This window comes from Anomalospiza imberbis, chromosome 4, assembly GCF_031753505.1.
Source record: "Anomalospiza imberbis isolate Cuckoo-Finch-1a 21T00152 chromosome 4, ASM3175350v1, whole genome shotgun sequence".
In the NCBI taxonomy this organism is placed as follows: Eukaryota; Metazoa; Chordata; class Aves; order Passeriformes; family Viduidae; genus Anomalospiza; species Anomalospiza imberbis.
In genome coordinates, this window is record NC_089684.1 from 20,121,214 (window position 1) to 20,140,803 (window position 19,590).

The following is a 19,590-nucleotide window of genomic DNA, read 5'->3' on the forward strand; positions in this document are numbered from 1 at the left end:
AATTTAGTACTCAACTTCAAGGCAGACTTGCACATAGATAGTTACAATAAAAATTCTTGTTTTCTATTCCAGCCACAAAACTATAATTTATGTGTTCTGCTTATACTGAGCATCTTTCAAAATGATCATCCATCAATTCTGAGCTTGTCCAGTCTTTTATTTTAAAAAGAGTAATTATTTAACATTATTCCTTTTTTGGCAAAACTTCTGGCTGATCACCCCTTAAAAGAATTTTCATGACCATTTTTCTAGTTTCTTTATGCAGGTCAATGAGATTTAGGAATCACCCTTTTTTCTCTCATATAATTTGATTCAGATTTCATTTCTAAATCTCTGAATCTTCAGTAGTGAGAAACCAAAAACTTAATCACCTTGTGACCAGCCAAACTCTTATCTCTGGCGGTCCACATTCAGGCATTCTGTTGTGTTAAGTCATTATCAAAGGCACAAGAAAATGTCACTTTTCTATCAATAAACAAGGGACTTTATTACTTACCTCTCCTCATGAATTCCTGTTACAGTTTGAAAGAAATAGTTCATATAGCTACTGGATATAATGTCTATTCAAAAATTTTTCCTGACCAGAACAAAGACCATTATTTTTTCTGGCTTGTGAAAAATGTTTCTTTCCTCTTTTTGCTGCTGATTACTCTATCCAAAGGGAATGTCTGCTCCTCTGTCAAATAGTAAAAAATGCTCAAGCAAGGAACAAATAAACAGCACTTTTGTGTATGAAAATATGCCTCCACCATTCTAGAGAGTTTCTTTCTTCATGTTGAGAAGTAATTTAGTACAATCTTCTACTGAAAAATGCTATGCTCAGATTTTCGGCTGAACCCAGAATGATTGACACAGAACTCCAGGAACCGAGAGCTTTGGAGATATTGATCCAGACACAACAGCAAACAGTAAAATTGCAAGGTGCTGTGCCTAAGTTCATGTGGAAGTTCAATCACAGAGGGAGAAAGAGGGTAAGATAATAGTACAGTAAGCAGTCAACTATAGAGAATGGCAAATTAAATTTAGAATAATATTACTTCCTCTAATTCTCAGCTACGAAACATGATGCTCATAACAAACAGGAGTGTAATGATTCCTGTTTTCACATTCATGTTTCAGCAGGAGGAAATTACTCCACCATTCTATGCCAGAGAACAAGAAACACCAAGCAGCATTCTTTTTTGGAGAATCAGTAAGAAACCAGAACAGGTCATTGAAGACCTGAGAGCATGCTCTGGAAAAATACCCACAGGTAATGTCATTCATGTGCAATCTGAAGCAAGCAATACACTGCAGGATTAGTTTAACATTGAAGAAGGATCTATGCAAAGAGAAAAATAACATTAAAAGTGAGAAATGTTATTCTGAATTTAGTTTGCCATGCTATGCAACTGCCTGTTTACTGTATGCTTATATTGCCTTCTTTCTCTCTCTGTGATTTAACTTCCACAAGACCTTAAACACAAGGGACTGGGCTATAAAACAAAAAATATAATTGGTCCAAGTTATTTTTGGAGTCTCAAACATTTGGCCAAATATTAGCAGGAAAAAATTCAAGACACATGACTCAGTAGTTCATCCAGTCAATCCATGGCATTAGATTTCATCATCATTAATTAAATCAGGTTCTTACAAAAAACAGTACTTATGAGTATTGGATTTAATTTCCTTTTTCTTCAACAAAGGTGTGACTGTTTTAGAGACTGGAAAATAATACAAAGTAGACTATACATAGTGTTTTGTTCTTTTCCAAAACAATACTAAACTAGAAAGAATAAATGAGAGACAAGCAAGAACCTGATCTAGAGATTTGTCCATGAATTTACATTCTGAAGTATTAGAGAAATTTATTTGAGTTTTCTTCAACTGTATGTCTAAAGGAATAAAAATACTAAAAAAATATAAAACCAACAAAGTATTCATTTACTTGACCAAACAAGCAACATTAGAGTTGCACCAAATACAATAGTAATTGTCATTTTTGATTATTCTTACTTTCCAGCTACTCCTGTAGCATTCTCAAGTGCCAGCAGCCCATATCAGAGGCCTTAGAAGAAAATGCTTGAACTTTTCAAAAATCATAACAAAAATAACCTAAAAAAACCCAAAAAAAAAACCCACAAAAAACCCAAAAAAACTCCAAAAACCAAGAAATCACACCACTACCAAATTCCTTTGCTCCTCCTTAAAAAAGAAGATATTTCAGTAAAATATTTGATAGCTCATCATGCTTTAGAATAAAAAATTTTCTTGTCAGAGCCTCTTCTGCAAAATGTAGACATTCATACACTGTCAGTAAGCTGGTATTCCATTATTATGAGAGGTTAGTTGTAGTTGTTTGCACAGTCAGCTCCTTTCATAATACTCTTAAGCCAATCAAGGGTTTTTCAGAAATACCAGACCTGAAGTTAGAACAAATATATTTAAAATATATACCTGGCAGGTGCTATTGATCTTGCTGCAGCAATTCTACATTATTTTTTTTAAGCACTAAGTTAGTATGCTATTTCATAAAAAATAGAAAATGGAGAAAAGTGCACTTACTTCGATATTTAAAAATATTATATCTTTTTGTTCATAGCTGCTTTCTGCCTTTTTGCTTGAACACTTATGAAAAATACAGCTTTGTTAAAAAAAGAAAAATCTCATTCATACCAGCTGTTTCAGACCGATATTTCAGCTTGATTTTCCTCTGTTTAGCAAGGGAGTCTTTCAGATCTATCAAAATGACATATCATTCCCTTATTCTGAAGGGAACTCTGATCTCTTGAAATTCAGAGTAAAAAAAAATTCAGTGATTTGTAAATAAAAAAGAAAGCAACTGTTCTATGGAGAACTTCTCATTTTCAACAAAGGAACGTGAAAATGCTGACCTGGAGCTTCTGTGGTTTCCTATAACACCTAGAACAATGCAATGAATTCCGTGAGAGAAGGCATCCAGGTCAACAGGTTTCCAATCTACACACAGTTAGATAATTTTAAAAAGGTTCATTTTGAAATTTCATCTCTGGCCACGAAGCAGATTCAAGTTTCTGTTTACCTCCCAGCCACAAATCTAACAAACTGGTTGTTTTTTAAAAAAATCACAGATCAAGATGGATGATTGTAGTATATTATATCTTGACTTCAGAGCCTCTCCAGAACTGTTGCTGATGCATGCCCCTCTTTTTTGCAATAGACTCATAAGCTAACTGCTCACCCCTTTTCAGTTTAAAGGCAGTGGTCTCCAAAAACCTCTCACAACTTTCACTGGGGCACAGGCAGACCACAAGACCAGCTTCAAGTGCATTCTTCAAATTCCCCCAGTGCCATTGTTCCACACTCCAGTTTTATAGCTGCCCCCATCTTGTCAAAACTGGGTAGGTGTAGAGATCCAGTCATTGCAATAATCTAGCCGTATCTTCATGCATCATTTTACAGCTACCTAGCTGCAGATGCCCCAGCACCCTTACCACATAAGTGGCAGAATTGCTAGTAAAGAACATTGTGGCACACAGTCACAGAATTCTCTAGGATATCACCCTTCTGTGGTTTCTCAGCCTTCTTTCTCTCATTTCCTTTCAGACTTCTTTTTGTCCCCACAGCTACACTCATCACACATTTTCTAAAGCTATAAACAAAGAAGAAAGGGTCAGGCAAACACACTGCCTTGTATAAAAACAATTTTTTATTTTCACATGAAAACAACTTCTGTTTAACCTACTTCTTTGAAAAGGTATTGAGTTTGAAATGTCCTTTGTTTAGCCCTCTAGACATAGTCCAAGTGTGAATGGTTTTGCTATTACAGACATTCTCATGTTACGAATGAAAGAGTTTTCTCTGTTGATTCCCTCCCTGAGAAAAGTATGAAAATCTGATGATGGTGCAAGGAATATAAAGCCCACTGTAAGTAATGGTAAGGACTAAAATAGATGCACAGATGACTTAAGTTTGGCTTAGTAAGTGCACATTGAAGCCAAGATTATGGTATAATATGATAAGTACTAAAAAGTATTATGATAAGGACTATGCTCACTAAAACTCTAAGTAAAAATGAGTAAAAGTGAGGGTTTTGGCTCACATTACTCAGTTATTTCATTAGCCATCCAGTTTTGACACACCTATTGTAGGTAATGTATAAAAAGATGTCTAATCTTTTTGGGAAAAGCAAGATGAATTCAGAAACCAAAGTGCAAAATATATGAAAGGCGACACATAAACACAGGCTAAAATCTCTCTGAATTTACCTACACAGATTATCGTCCTCACTGTTCATACCGATGCTTGATCCAGTACTGCATTTCAGAAGACATTATACAAATGATTATGGGTGATAAAATCTATCTCACAGCATTTCCATCATTAACAATTGACAATATAAAAAATTACATCTGTTAGCAAAGTATTTCTTCAGCACTTTAATTAAACTAATTCTGGGTGATTCAAATGTCTTTATTGGGTGATTTGCCCTTTGTGTCAAATTTCTGCCAAAATTCCCCAGCACATTTGGTGTTTTGACATGAGTTACAGAAGCATGTCTGGATTATGTAACTCTTTTGTGTCAGGAATCATGGAAAAAAGAATGTATAACGTGTTTTCTTGAAAGAACATGCTCTCGATAGTAAATTTCATCTTTGATACACTGATAACCCATGTGGCCAGAGATTAATTTCTAACTTTAGGACATGCTAGTTCCACAAGGATTAGTCAAACCCAAAGGTTTAACGTTCACAAGTGAGCTCTCTCCAATGAGCTGTGCACCGCCTCGGTTCGATATATTGATGTATCACCTATAAGTCAGGTGATATCATTTTTGAACTCCAGAATTAGATTTAGAGCTTTGAAACTTGAAATCAAATACTCTCCATGAAAAAAAGAAAAGTTAAAACAATTGTTCTCATTAACAAAAAACATGGTGTTTTTAGTTGGAAACACTTTCAACAACTACCAACTACACTGTCTATCAGGAAAATAGAAGGCAAATATTGTAACACTTCAGGTCTTGCTCAAACTTGGTTTGTCATTAACGTGTCAGATGAACCTTGGTTTTGACACACAGAGAATCTCTATTCCCTAAAAAATCCTAATTTTCATAAAAAAAAACCCTGCCAAAGTAAAATAGCTTAGAAAGCCAAAACCATTTTCATTGCAATCAAAATTATTCATGGAAAAATAGGACTGATTTTTAGCCACACATACTTACAACACAGAAGAGAATACCAAAGTTAATTCTAAAGCAGGCAAGCTAATTTTGCACTTTTGAACATCCCACCTGCTTCTTTATTACAGCTCCCATAGTCTCAAATAGTCATTCTACTAATCCTGGCCACTGGACACCATGGTGTAGGTGCTACAGAGATTTTTCAGTGTGTTCATTTCCTGACATGATTTTGTGTCAGAGGCTTTTTGACACCTCCCACCAAGCTATGCCTTACAAGATAAGTTCATCAGCATTCCAGATGATGCAGGCAAAATTTCATCCTACATTAGTGACAATGAGAAATGCTACTGTTTTGAAGCTGACAAACCAAGCTTTGGTTTGCAGCTTTAAGTAATGTTTTTCCCTCTGGAAAATGTCAATTCCCAATTTCCTACCAAAACAAACAGTTCCTCTAGGCATAGAAAGGTCCAAGCTGTGATTTTCAGGAAAAACTGTGGCTCACAATTCATACATACTTCAAACATATATCTGAACCTAGAACAATAAAAGTTCTCATATTTACTTCAGGCATTAAAAAAGCAGCCTCAAAATAGACTATTCATTATTACCATTAACAGGCAATTCTGAATTCATTGTTACTATTAATTCCTGATTTTTAAACATGGGGAAGCACACTCACAATTAACTTTCACTATGCTCATTAAACTTCACATCCAACATGCCCTCAGGACAAAAACTCCTCTTACTGTACATCAAAAGATATTATATTACTGCAGTGTAGTACATAATACTGTGCAACATCTGTGTAATATATTTAAATATAAGAGTGTGTGTTGTATTACACAGTACCAGAATTTTCTGTACAGAGATTTCTGAAATTGAGGTATACAGACAGACACACACATCCAAGTAAATTCTAAGGCTGAGATTTTGCAATAAGATCATGTGATATAAGTTAATATAATTATCTAGTGTCTCTCCGAGTTACTCAGCTTACCTGAGCTTCAGGACACTAAAGAAGCTTCTTTGCCCTTTGCAATAACATCTGCAAAATGACTACACAATGTGTATTGTACCTCTCAAGAGCCCATAAACTTTGACTTTTGTCTTGACTAGCCTGAGAATACTTCAACCCAAGATACTGTACAAACAGCTGTATGACACCCCAAAACACAAGCTGATGTCAGAAGAAAACTTGTATATTCAAATAAAGTTTTGATCACAATAGAAGTAGTTAAAACTGTTTTCCTATTATGTTGAACTACATGGCTTTCAAGAAGATTGTGATTCATGTTTGATACATGCCACTAGCACTTCATGTGGTAAAATGAGAGAAGAGAAAACAGAATGTTTTAATAAAAAATATCTTTAACCATAGAGCCATTTCATGCTGTATTTTTCTTTGGAAGAACATCATTCCTTCACATCCAAAATCACAAACATAAAAAATAAGAAAATAAGCAGATAACATTTTTCTTCTGTTCTCCCTCCTACCCACCACCATCCAGTAAGACTCTATTTCACGAGATAACGTGTTCTGACCACCATCTAGTGTCAACCTGCTTCCAGATGCAGCATCACCATTTTGAAATAATTTTAGCTATTATTTATTTCATCTCCACCCTTGCCCATGTTCAGCACAGATACTCAGACCTGGAGCCCTCACTTTTGAAGGTCATTTGAGAATCCATGCTTGACCTTGAGCAAAGGAGAAGTCTTTCTGACTCATCTGTGTACCTTCGTGCCCAGAGCTGGTCTCCTGCACCCATTGTTCGAGGCTTCAGTGACAGTGTTTCAAATTGCACATAAGTCTCTTTTGCAAGTTCAGCTTCCTTTGCAGATTTTGGTTTCAAATGAAGTTTTAAAACTTTGTAGAGTAAGAAAAATATCAAAGGTAAAACAACCACACATGCTGCACTGCTGGCCACTATCAGAATAGAAAACTCAGAGTTGCTTTCATCATTTAACCCATCAGTGGAGAAAATAACACACTGCTCTTTTGTAGGTGGCACGCCTTTGGGTGAGACACATGCCATATATTGAGTACTAGGTTGCAGACCATCAATTGTGACTTTGTTTTTGTTAGAATCAGTGCTGAGAGGCAACATATCTTTCTCACCATACTTGGAGTATAACACAGTCACAGCAGAATTGCCTGTGGCATTGACAGTTTTCCAAGTTAAGGTCACTCTTTCATCAGATTCACTGATCACTCTTAGGTTCTTGACAGTAACATTTTGCTCAGCCATACCTGCTGTATTCAATGATGTATCCTCACGTTTCTTGCTTAAATCTCCAATCTGCTTTTTGTTTCCATTTGTCACTGCCTTTGAAACTTTCTTTCCATCTAACATGAGCCTAGATTGCTTTTTGTCAGTAAAAGTCATGCTGGTTGATCTTTCAGTGCTAACCAGAGCTGTGGTGGTGGGTGTGATGGGAAGAGGTGTGGTTGTCTTCTCGGGTTCCTGCTTGGATTCCTCCTCAGTCGTATTCTGCCTCTCAGCCTCTGGCTTCCTCCCAAACTTCTGTGGTGACACAGTTGTAGTAACTACACCAACTACTGTGACAGTCACAGCAGCTTCTGACATTCCTGCCAAGTTCTTGGCTTTACATCTGTATTCTCCTGCATCCTTGTAAGAAATTCCTGTCAAGCTCATTATGGACCACCTGACACCCTCTCCAGGAGTTTCTTGAATTACTATGGGAAAATGCAAAGAGTAAAACATTATGAATGGGAAGTAAAGAGGAAGTAAACATTAATAGAATACTTCTTACCTTTCTGCCAGAAGGAATTACAGGTTTTAAAAATTCTAAAAATGACACACAAGCAGTCAAAAAACCACAACCACAACAATAAAAACCAAAACCAAACCAAATTTCCAAAACAAACTATGGAATTCCCAGCCATACTCTATTATTAAAGAAAAGTGCTCAGCTTGGGTCAAAATGGAAATAAATGTCTGGAGTAATTAGAATATAGTTTGCAGTTTCACAAAGAAAAACAAAACCACATAAAGTGAGATCAAATGTTTAAAGCTGCTATTGACTCTTAAATACAAGGTCCACTGACTTCCTGTGACACTTATCATGCTACCCATTTCAAATGCTATTGGAAATTTCCTTTGTCCTAAGATCTTTCAGTTCTCTTACCTCCATCAGACCTATGATAACTGCCAACTACTTGGCATTAGCAAGTAGCATTTTTTACATTTAAGTTACTACATAAGTATCTGTCATAGCAGCTAAAATTATGTCAGACAATGATGCCTTGCATCATTTGCACACAGAAAACATGATTTTGAAAATTTTTGTGTTTACAATGCTGAGTTTTAAGTTGCTCAGTTATGGCCTCACTGGCTTTTTTAACATGAACATTTTTGAACAGAGGTTCCAGAAAAAAATTCTCTTTCTACTTTCTAGCTCCTGAGTTAGGGTCCAACTAACCCAAATTCCATTTCCCTTTATCCTTCCACCACTTCATCCATTTCTTCCTTCCACACACATTGTTCTTGTAACAGACCACATCTACAACCAAAACAGTCTGCTGGACCTGTTAAGACCGAGAACTAGATAGAGAATTTCATAACAGCTGTTGCACAGATACGATTGCCAGCTTAACACAACACATAGTCCATTGTTACTTGTTACAATGATCTCAAGGCACAAGCAACCCAACAATTGTTGGTTCCCCCATTTCCTATAAAAGAGCAGTTATACCTGTATAGTTCACTGGAATATTGTCTGACCTATTCCAAGTGAGCTGTGGTGTTGGGTACCCCGTGGCATCACAGCGTAGCAGGACGTTGCTGCCCAGCGGGGAGGTGATTTTTGTTGCCGAGGTCATCACAGATGGTTTAAGACACTGCTCTAACTCAGCTCTCTGGAAGAAGATTCCTGCCAGGCTCTCAGGTCCACTACATGAAACCAATGGATCAAGAAGTACAACGGAGGTGTCCACAATTTTGGAAAATTCAATCAGCTTTGAAATGCGACAGTCACAAAACCATGGGTTGTCCTGAAAACCTGAGGCAAGTAGGGAAGCAGGGAAAGAAAAAAAATTGTTGTCAGTCAATATATGGATATTGTGGTCACAGTATGACACAAGACTACTACCAAATACAACCAAGGACAATCCTGGACCTATTCTGAGTTAATCTTTTCTCTTTCAACTTGTGATTTTGTTCAGCTGATTGGTGAGGGAATATTTTCAGAGCTTAGGGAGAACAGTATGAATGTTTATTAAGCTAAACTTCTTCACAGAATTTTATGGGAGTATAGTGATATGCTGGCATTACCTATGCTTAACTTTGCTATTTATCTACCACATTTAAAACCACTTCAAAAAGATGTCCCATGACTGATGATACATTTTCACTTGTCTGTGCCTCCTAGAAAGACAGCTTCTCTTTGCTTCATGTCACTCTCCTCTGCTCTTAGTCCTTCTTTGGGCTCTTACAGCTTGACCTTCCCTGACCCTTTTTTCAAAGCTTGAGGAGAATACAATGATTTAAGGGTTTAGAGCTTGCACTGATATCTCTGCCCCTTGAGAAAAATGGATAAAGGCTAAGGAGAAAAAACTTTAGGCCAAAAAAAATTTTATCTGGCTCTGAACTACACTGGTATTGTTAGAAGTTGGCTTTACTACAGCCTATGAAATATATTCAAGAAGAAAAACAGAAGAGTAGAAAATAGGAAGGACCACAAAACACCATAATGTCTACAATATTTTTATGATGGCACACAAGAACCCTATCTCTCTTCTGTCGGAGCCAATAACATTTGCTTCTTGCTTCCAGTCTATTAATTAGAAGCTTTTCCCTCTTTGTGAATTTATGATGTTGGAAGAGATAGCCATTTCTGAGGAACATCAGTCTGAATCTTCAGCTGGTATTGATTACCCCACTATGTTGACTTTCCTAGAGCAACAGTGGCTTCACCAGGTAAAATACAACACGGCATATCACTCAGGAGTTCAAGTACTTTCTTATTGGACTCATACTCTTGAATGTGCCCTTCTCATTTTCTCAAAGTACTACAAGTAAACAAAAATTATGGTCTGAAACAAGGGATGGTATGCAAGGACCCCTTGCTACTGAATTTACTGATCAGTACAATAAATAAGTCATGTAATTCAAACCAGTATTGAAAGAAAAAAAGAGGCCTGAACACCTGCAAATATTTTTCAGAGTGTATTGTTAAGAATCATCAAAACAACTATTGAAAAAATGATGGGCTGTTCTGGAAAAACCTATATATGAAAGAATACATGAATAATTAACAACTTTTTCCTTTTATCACCAGACCAAGATTAGGTTATTTTAAGCACAATGGTAGTGATTGGTTAAAACTATGGTAAACCCCAATTAATCCCTGCTCTTTAAAACAAGACTTGACCTGAAGAGATTCCATGACTTTGACATCACAATCCAATTTCACCCCTTCCAGACAGAAGAGATTTTACATCTATTCACTACTTATTGTTTGTGAGAACAGAGGAGGAGAAGTCAAAGGAAAGTGTATTAGCAACTGCTTTTCCTCAAAAAAAAAAATTCCAAAACACAAAAATTTTGTCTGTGAACTTCACATGCATATTCCTTAGGAGAAAAGGTACTATCTGAGTGTTTTCTATATCTAGGGACATCAACTGCCTGTATTTATAAAAATTCTGCTCAATCAAGCACAGGTTTGTAACTATTTGTGCTCATCTTTTCATTAGGGAAGCTCTGTAGTCAGAGACAATACTCTGTTAATTTTATTTTTCTTCTCACTTTCTTGCAATTTTCCTCACCGCGTTAAGAAATTTACTGGAGGAAAGGAAGGGGTTTATTATTGGTTTTAACCTACTTCAAGCACTCAAAAGCCTTTGAAATAGAACCAAAGAATGGTTACTTTAGAGAAGACCCTTAAGACCATCAAGTCCAACAGTTAACCCAGCACTGCCAAGTCCAGCACTAAACCATTGACCCGGAGTGCCACATTTACATGTCTTAAATACCTCCAGGAATGGTGACTCCACCACTTCCCTGAGCCCCCTTTCTGTGAAGGAACTTTTCCATATATATATATATATGTATATATATATATATATATACACATATATATATACCTACACAGCTTTCATATTCTCCCAGTGCCCTGAAGAAAAGCCATATATACCATTATAATAGGTATCAGAAATTGACAAAATAGAAGGAAAGATGAAGCAACAATGAACAGTCTTTAGATTGGATGGTTGTTTAGTCCAGCCTGGGACACAGGTTTGGGACACAGGTTTGACTACCTGAGTGCAGGACAAAGGAAAAGTTATGTCAGTCAGCCACTTCATCTTCCCCATCCATCATGTTTCCTGATGAAACTGTCCAAAGAAGCAGGATTTATACAAATATATATAATAGATACAGCTACGTGAGTTCCTTCCTTGTCCCCACAGCACAGCCCCTCAGTTTATCTGTGTCTTCCCAATATCTGACAGTATTCACATTATTTCTAGCCATTGTTAATCACCAAGTTATGTAAATTCTCAAAATGAAAAGATGAAAGCCCTATTGAGTTGGAAGCAAGATAAAACACTGAATTTCATTATACTTCAGTTAGTGTTGAAGAGAATAGAAATGTGAATGTAAACCTAGTTTCCAAACTACATTTTGAACTTCATTCAACTGTTTGTGCTGACAAGATGTTAGAAGTGTAAACAAACACGTGAAAGAATAAAGAAAAGGTTAAAAGGGGAGGGGGGAATTAGAAAATTGAGAAGATTAGGGAACTTTAACAGAAGAAATAATTTCTTAAGAAGCAAAAATGAAAATAATGATAAATCTCTGATGGCACATGTATCTGAAGAAAGAGAATGCCTTTATAAACCCTGGATTCTTTTGAAGAAATATCAAGGCAGCTTGTTGATCTGAGAAAGAAATACTAGCCAAGGTAAAACAAACATTGATAAATATTTATGCATTGTGATATACCAATGTAGTGCTATTTTAATATAAATTATTAATTATAAATTGCTCTAAAACCCTTTATTCTAGATTTAGCATATTTTATATTTACTCTCACACATTTATATGTATGCTTGCACATACAATGGCAAACTTATGTATATGTGTGTCTGTGCATGCACATTTTTGTAGTCTCCTCACTAAGCCGGGTCTCCCTAGGCTGTGTCAATATGGACTTTAGCTATGAGCAAAATTTCCTTTGTAAATCAGTAACCAGACTCAGACCATAGCTTGTGTAACACACTGATTTTTAGTTGCTGCAAAATAGCAAGATGTAAAATATTCAAGTTTTGGGCTGATAGAAATATTCACCACAGCTTGGGCCAGCCTACCCCAGGCTCTTTCCAACTGAACCTACACATTTTGATCCATGGTTCTAAATGGCAAATTCCATATCCAACACTGTCACAGCATTTTCACCACATGGCAATTGCTAAGGGAGTAGTTTCAGGAAAAGCAATATCTACCCAGTGGCTCAGCATAACAGGTGGGAGCCAGATGAACCTGCAGTATTCCAAATTTTTGGCACCTCTGCATGCAACAGAGGCAAGATCTCACACAAATGCCACTCTGTCAAATACTGGACTCTTCTGTTCCTCTCAGTGACTCTCTAGAGTCCACCATATGGAAAATGCTACTGCCATCATTCCTGCCAGAAATGTAAATCTCTGTACAGCAGCCAGTGCTGAAATTTAGTTGTGATTTGGATCGAAGTATCAGCCTATGGCTCCAGAGGTAACCAAGAGGGCCAGATGAATTCACACACTGGTCCCCCAGTCATTTGCACTGTTAAATTTTCAGCTCACTCCAGAGCTTTGTTCTGAGCTGATCCAAAGGGCACTTTCCAAGACAAAGCCAGATGTGTCCAGGGACAGTTGGCACTCCAGGGGTCACTCACTGAAAGGCTTATGGATGAGACCACACCAAGGATGGCTCTCTATCCTGTTGTTTCCCCTGAAGCAAATACAGCAGGTTTTGTACCTCCAAACTATTCTGCATGTCTGTCAGCCTTCAGGCATACAACATACCCCTGGTATTTCATATTGCAAAATCACAGATGAATGATTTCCAATGCAATTCTCACATAACTTCAGGAAGGTGAGACTGAAGAAAAAACACCTCCATTCCCAGAATTACATTTGAGAGTCCCTGTAGCATCCCCGCAGAGCCCAAGGGCTCTGTAGAGCCCACAGAGAACCAAGGGATAAATCTTACAAAATGTGGAACAGACTGTCAGCTTTAAAGAGAGCTGGCCCTAAACTGTGTGGATGAGAGCCAGAGTGAGCCACTTGGACAAAGGGCCAAGAATCATTCCCTAACCTTCTTTCATTTAGCATAGCACGCAAACATAGGAACACCATGTAGTGGGAAGTAGTTAAAAAACCCAATTCTCTTTTTCAGAGATTATTAACTGGAATAAGGAGATGTTAACATGCCAGTCATCTGGCAAAAGCAGCCTTTGGCTCCTCCAAGAGTCCTTGAAGTAAACGTGGGGAACTTGAACTTTTTCATATGAGCAACCGTCTTGATGCTCAGTCAAGACACCAAAGATAAAATTGCCTCCTGGTGTTAAAAAATACATTTGCACAAACATATGAGTTTAAGACCTTGCTGGTTTTGGTCTAGTTAGTTACATACACACGACAATCTTGTTTTGCCAGAACCAGGAGAAGACAGCTCAAGTCATAATTGATTACACTAATTAGAATCTGACTACTATTTTCCTGACTAGACAAAAACAGCATTTATTTGCTCTGGGTTTCAGCTTCCAGCAGAGTTTCTGGCTGCAGTGATCGTTCCCTGTAGGTACACAGGTGAGGCTGAATGCTCCCACAGAGAGTGGCTGGAGCACATAGGACACTCTTGAGCATCAAAGTGTGCAATTGTGGGCATCACATTTTAAGAGAAACATTTTTTAAACCTAAAGGTGTCCAAAGGGAACCAGTAACTACTGTAGAAAACGAAAAGAAAATTAAAATACCACACACAGAAAAAAAAATTAAAGAGCCAAACCAAACAAATGAAAAACCCAACAAAACCAAACCAAATGAAAAAAAATCCCAAATAAAACAAAAAAAAATCCCAAATCAAACAAAAACCAACGAACCAAAAAAAAAAAAAAAAAAAACCAAACAAAAAATAAAAACACACACAAAAACCTTCACATTATATTGGAAGCTGGCGAAAAAAATTGTATGGTTAGTTAGGATGGCAAACAGGGAAGGAAAACCTATGAAAACTTACTATGAGATGGCGATTAGTTTTTCTGTACGTGCATGCCCTGTAGGACAAGAGGTAATCAGCTTAGTTTGCAGTAAGGGAGATTGAGGTTAGATAGTAGGAGAAACTTTCTCACTACCCTGATAGATAAGCACTGGAGGAGGTGACCATGGAAGGCTCTGGGGTGGTCTGGCCACAGCTTTAAGAGCAGCACTGACTTAACCAGAATGGCTCAGCCTCTCTGGATCTGTATCCCTGCAGGCTAGGTCCTTCCTGACCACGGATCTCTGTGATCCCTATCTGCAGCTCAGAGGAGAAGGAGAGTATCTATGGGATGCACTTCTTTCTCAGGCTCCAGCAAGCCCAGGAGAAAGGAGGGCCATCAGAAAGGAAGCACTAATACCCAATTGAGTCTAAATAAACTTGTCAAAATAACCCAAGACATAAAGAGCATTGCACTTTCTAATCTCCAGAGAAAGGGGATGTTTTCTTATTCACTATAAAGTTATTCATCTAGTAACCACCGTCTGTCTGCATTGGGATAAACTCATCATAAAACTATGATGTCCATGGAAAAAAAAAAAAAAAAATTCAGCTAATTCATTCACAGCTTACCCAAGGTAAATCTACTCAATATAACACAAGGAAAGTACCACCTGGCATTCTGTATTCTCAGGTGCAAATCTAAAATGGCTGCACAGAGCCTCCCTTAGCACCTAACAGTAAAAAAAAAAAAAAAAAAAAGAGAAGAAGCAAGGTTCTGTTTAAACCCAATGTGTGTTCCTCTCTGGAGGGCTGTGTTAAAACCCAGTTGTAGTTCATAATAGAAAATGGTCCAAAGGTCATATCCCAAGCCTTCAAAGAACTCAATGCTGGCACCAGAGGGTTTGCCAGGACTACAGGATGCTGGGAAAGTGCCTGCACCAAGGAAGACTGCAGATGATTCCCAGAGTTAAGGGGAGAGAAGAGTGTATGAGGGTTTAAGATTTTTTTGGTGTTTCTTTGTGTTGGGTTTTTTTTTTTTTTTTTTTGTTCCTTTTGTTTTGCCTGAAGTGGTGAGGGCTATATAAGACAAGGAAACCAATTAATCTCTGGAACTCCCACATGAGATCATGAAGGGATCTAGCACAATCAGCTCCCACTTTACAGCCTCCTGTAGTCTTCAGTGTGGGGACAGGGAAAGGAGAACTGAGATGGACTTTTACAGTTTTTACTCTTTTTTTTTTATCCTGAATAAACAAAAAACCTTTAACAATGCATGCCTAACCATACTTATGAAGTCATGCAGCCTACTTGCATTTATTAAGTTGCTTATATAAAATATAAGAGAATGAGAGTTTCAAGCTGCAGCTTCTGCTGTGAAACAAAGCAGCTGAACAAATGGACACTGAATACTGGGAGTTTAGATCAAGAAATTGGAAATATTGGGCAGTACCATCTTTACCAGTGCTTATAGAATTACTGCAGTAGATACAGCCAGATGGTTTTCCTCCCTTCCACCTGCTGCACTACAAACACATCAAAATATGCACATCAAAGTATGCACTTCTATGTAAACAGTGATAGAAAAGAACAGTATTGATAGAACTGTTCCAGCTCCAGACTGAACAAGAGAAAGGGGTTACCCTGGCCAGACTAGGAAGTGGAGATAAAGTGTCAGATAAAGCACAATGCCACAAACAGAAGTGATGCAATTGCATACTAGAGAAGGGGATCAAATTATGAAAAAAAAATCAGAGCCTGCCAAAATTATTCTTAAATGCTTACTTTAAACACTATAAAAAGTGAATATATAGGGATCAGACTCCCATTCTCTCTCATATTCAATATGTAAATTGCTAAAAACTTCAGGATGATCAGTCAGCTTTAGAGTAATGCAAGGTCAACAGGGGTCCCAGGGAGACCAGAGTTGCCTCTGGTCCCAGGGAGACCAGAGTTGTTAGTTGAGCCACTAACACTATCTGCAGCATTGTGTCACAGGACAGGCTTTAGAAGAGCATCAGCTCTAGCTGCTTCCTTGGCTTGGAAGCCTCGGGAAAAAAGCAGTTGCAAATGGACATGCTTACAGTTGCAAACACATACAAAGATGAGGAAAATGTCACCAGAAACATAATGGAAGTCCTGTATTTATATAGCTACTGAATGGCCTGTATTCATGTAAACTGGATTATCATAGCTTTTACTTCAGTTTTATAACTTTGAGGTAACAACATACATGGAGGTCACTATCTTCATTTTATGGTTTTCTGTTACCAGTAGAAAATAAATAAAGGACCACAGAGCAAACCACAATTGTGAGCTGGGTGAAACCTCCTCTCCTGAATCCTAGACTGGTCCCCTAACTGTTCCCACTTGCAATTTAATGTTCAGGCATATTTTAGTAAGGAATGAGACAGACTGTTCCACATACCCAAGATTACTCTCTGTGTCACCAGAATGTCTGTGGTCTTGGACACAATTGCTCCTGAGAAGGGGGGCCAAATGTCCATGAGGTCTGATGGCAAGGTGGTCAGCTTGTTGCTGGATAGGTCCAGGTAGGTGAGGTTTCTCAGGTAGCGGCCAGCATCAGCAGGAATGCTGGTCAACTTGTTGTTGTGGAGATCAAGAGTCCGTAAGTTGGGCATCTCTGCCAGGGATTCCCAAGGGAAAGTTGAAAGCAGATTACCATCCAGCCTGAGCTCATGCAGCTGTTTCAAGTTATAGAAGCTGCTGATATCAATGTTGGCTACACAGTTGTAAGTGACCCACAGGTATTTGAGATCTACCAGGTAGTAAAAGGCTTCAGTTGGAATCCTTCGTATGACAGTTTTCTCTATACGAAGTTTTACAGTATCCACAGGAACATTCACAGGGATCTCATACATGTCAGGATCATTACAGAGTACAGACCTAGCAACAGAGAAGGAAAAAAAAAAAAAAAAAAAGAGGGAGAGACACATATTTGCATTTATTTACCAGAAATTTGAATTTCAGATTTAAATGCAAATACTGTAACTTTCTGCAGCACTACTACCAGGACAAAGAACATGGAAATCAAGAACAGTCCTCTGCATTTAAAAGTTGAACAAACTCCACAAACATGGAGTCTCTAAGAACAAAAAGAATACAAACCAGAACTGATCTTTCACATGAAACCTAGATTTGCTTTATTCTAAAGTACATAAGGACCACCCTCTATCGACCCCTTACTCTACTGACAACTGAAAGACAGAAGCCATTGTACAAGGAATAATACATGCATGCATCTCAAGTGGGAAATGCATGCCCCCTAATTAAAATTATTAAAATTCAAAATTAAGATCACTAATCTCTAATTTTTCTGTATGATGAAGATTCAATGTATTTTCTGTACTTACCTTTCAGAATAGACTAGAAATTGAAAATATACCAAAGAAAATTCAGTAAGGAGTTTTCTGGCCCTCTTTTTGATGTCTATGTACAAATTACTTGCTTTATAGAGATGAAAAGAACTTTCTGCTCACAATTATTTCACTGAAATGGGATTTCTCAGTATTTTCAGTTATTTGATTTCAGGAAACAATTTCTTTAGGGTATATTGTTTGCACATACTAGCTTGAAGATTCCCCTGCCTTCAATAAGTCTATCCTTAATTTTCTCCCCCTTTTCTCTAGAGTATTCCTCTATTTTGCTTTTTCCTCATGCAGCTTTATACCAGATAGCCTGTGACATAAAAATAGGAATGACAAAGAGTACCTCCTAAAATTGACACGACAATACCAAGTCACCACATTTCAAATGAGCCTCCTTACTATCAAAAATTACATTATTTACTGCAGATTAAAAAAAAAAAAAAAAAAAAAAGAAACTACTGTATTTATTTAAAGTACGATCACCTTGCACTAGTTAACTAGTTTGTAGAAATAGAAAGGACATTGCAATAGTAGGAACGTCATAGAGCGGAAAGAAATGGCCTCCTGCATAAAATGAAGATTTAGAGTAGCTATTTGCTAAGTACAAAGCCATAATCACCATCTGCTCCTGTTCAGGATTGCTGTTAGCCATAGAGCTCTAATGTAAAATACGCCTTCATTGCAACTATGCTAGAAATAATTTGCAATGACTGAGAATGCTATCTCCAATTTCTCCAACCCTTTTCCTTATACATCGCCCTATATAACAAATAGTAAAATATATACCTTGTTCCAGTGCCATCACTTCTGCCATGGTAAACACAAGTGCATTGTGAAGGACAAAAGCCATGAACTTCTTCAAAAAAACTCATTAGGAGGTAAAAGCAAATAAACAGATACATGGTTTCCTCCCAGAAGAACTGACATAAAGAAATGTGAAAGCTTTATTCCTAGGCACTCATGAGCAGTGTGCTACGAATGTGAATGTAGCCATCCATTTAGTAACAGCAGATTACAACAGATTAGCCCAGATCTCTAGTTGCTTAACCTTCAAATGTATCCTGAATGCCATCAGTTAAACCAGCTCACTCTTTACTCTGTCAGAACACACTCTGCTTCAAATCACATCCAACCATGTTCCAAGGTTGTTTTAATATGTAGATTGCAAAGTTAGTGTGTAATAAAATATCTCTTTTCTTCTCTTAAGAGGCAGTGCATATATTATACTGTCTATAAAGTGTTCCAAGGTTCCTGAAGGAAATCGAGTACTCCATGAGGATATTGCATGGCATTTTCTTTAATACTGCAAATGGCAAATTAATAGGAAGCCTAGATTCCAGAGCTTTTAAAAAATCCCGTAAAAACGGGGTTTTGCCAAAAATACATATATGTGGTTTAAGTTTTACACTGCAAAGCCAAACTGCATATGCACACACACATATAGTTGAAGCTAAATCTATACAGTCATCTTTTTCACCCTGAATAAATCCATTGCTCATACTGACAAAGGTACTTTTTGAAAATTAAACATCAGACCTACATAAACATAAGATTGACTTAGAAGTGATGAGAAATTACCATAAATATTTACTCAGTTTTATGCACCTCCTAAGTGTGAAGCTTTAGGGTACATTTTGTCACATTTTCAGGATTTGCTGCGCAGTCACAAGCACTAGAAACATGCTACTCACAAAAAAAAAGCTGTCTTTACTACAAATTAATTTGGTTCTGACAGTCAAATTTTTAAAAATACTTTAAATATGCTGAAATTCCTTCAAAATCCTAAATCCTAATAAAAGTAGGGTAGATATTTTGACATGGACATATGGACATATACAGCCATAGGGAGTATCCAGAATAT

At 37.3% G+C, this 19,590-nt stretch overlaps 1 protein-coding gene across 1 annotated transcript; it reads right to left on the reverse strand.

Moving 5' to 3' along the window:
• Window positions 1–3,637: 3,637 nt before the first annotated feature.
• LRIT3 (leucine rich repeat, Ig-like and transmembrane domains 3) lies at window positions 3,638–19,522 on the reverse strand. The gene is made up of 4 exons (XM_068187400.1): window positions 18,516–19,522; window positions 16,769–17,247; window positions 8,858–9,163; window positions 3,638–7,838 (listed from the first exon to the last, which is right to left on the reverse strand). Exons 1-4 carry the CDS (start codon window positions 18,629–18,631, stop codon window positions 6,775–6,777), a joined length of 1,965 nt encoding a protein of 654 aa, XP_068043501.1. The 5' UTR covers window positions 18,632–19,522; the 3' UTR covers window positions 3,638–6,774.
• Window positions 19,523–19,590: the final 68 nt, after the last annotated feature.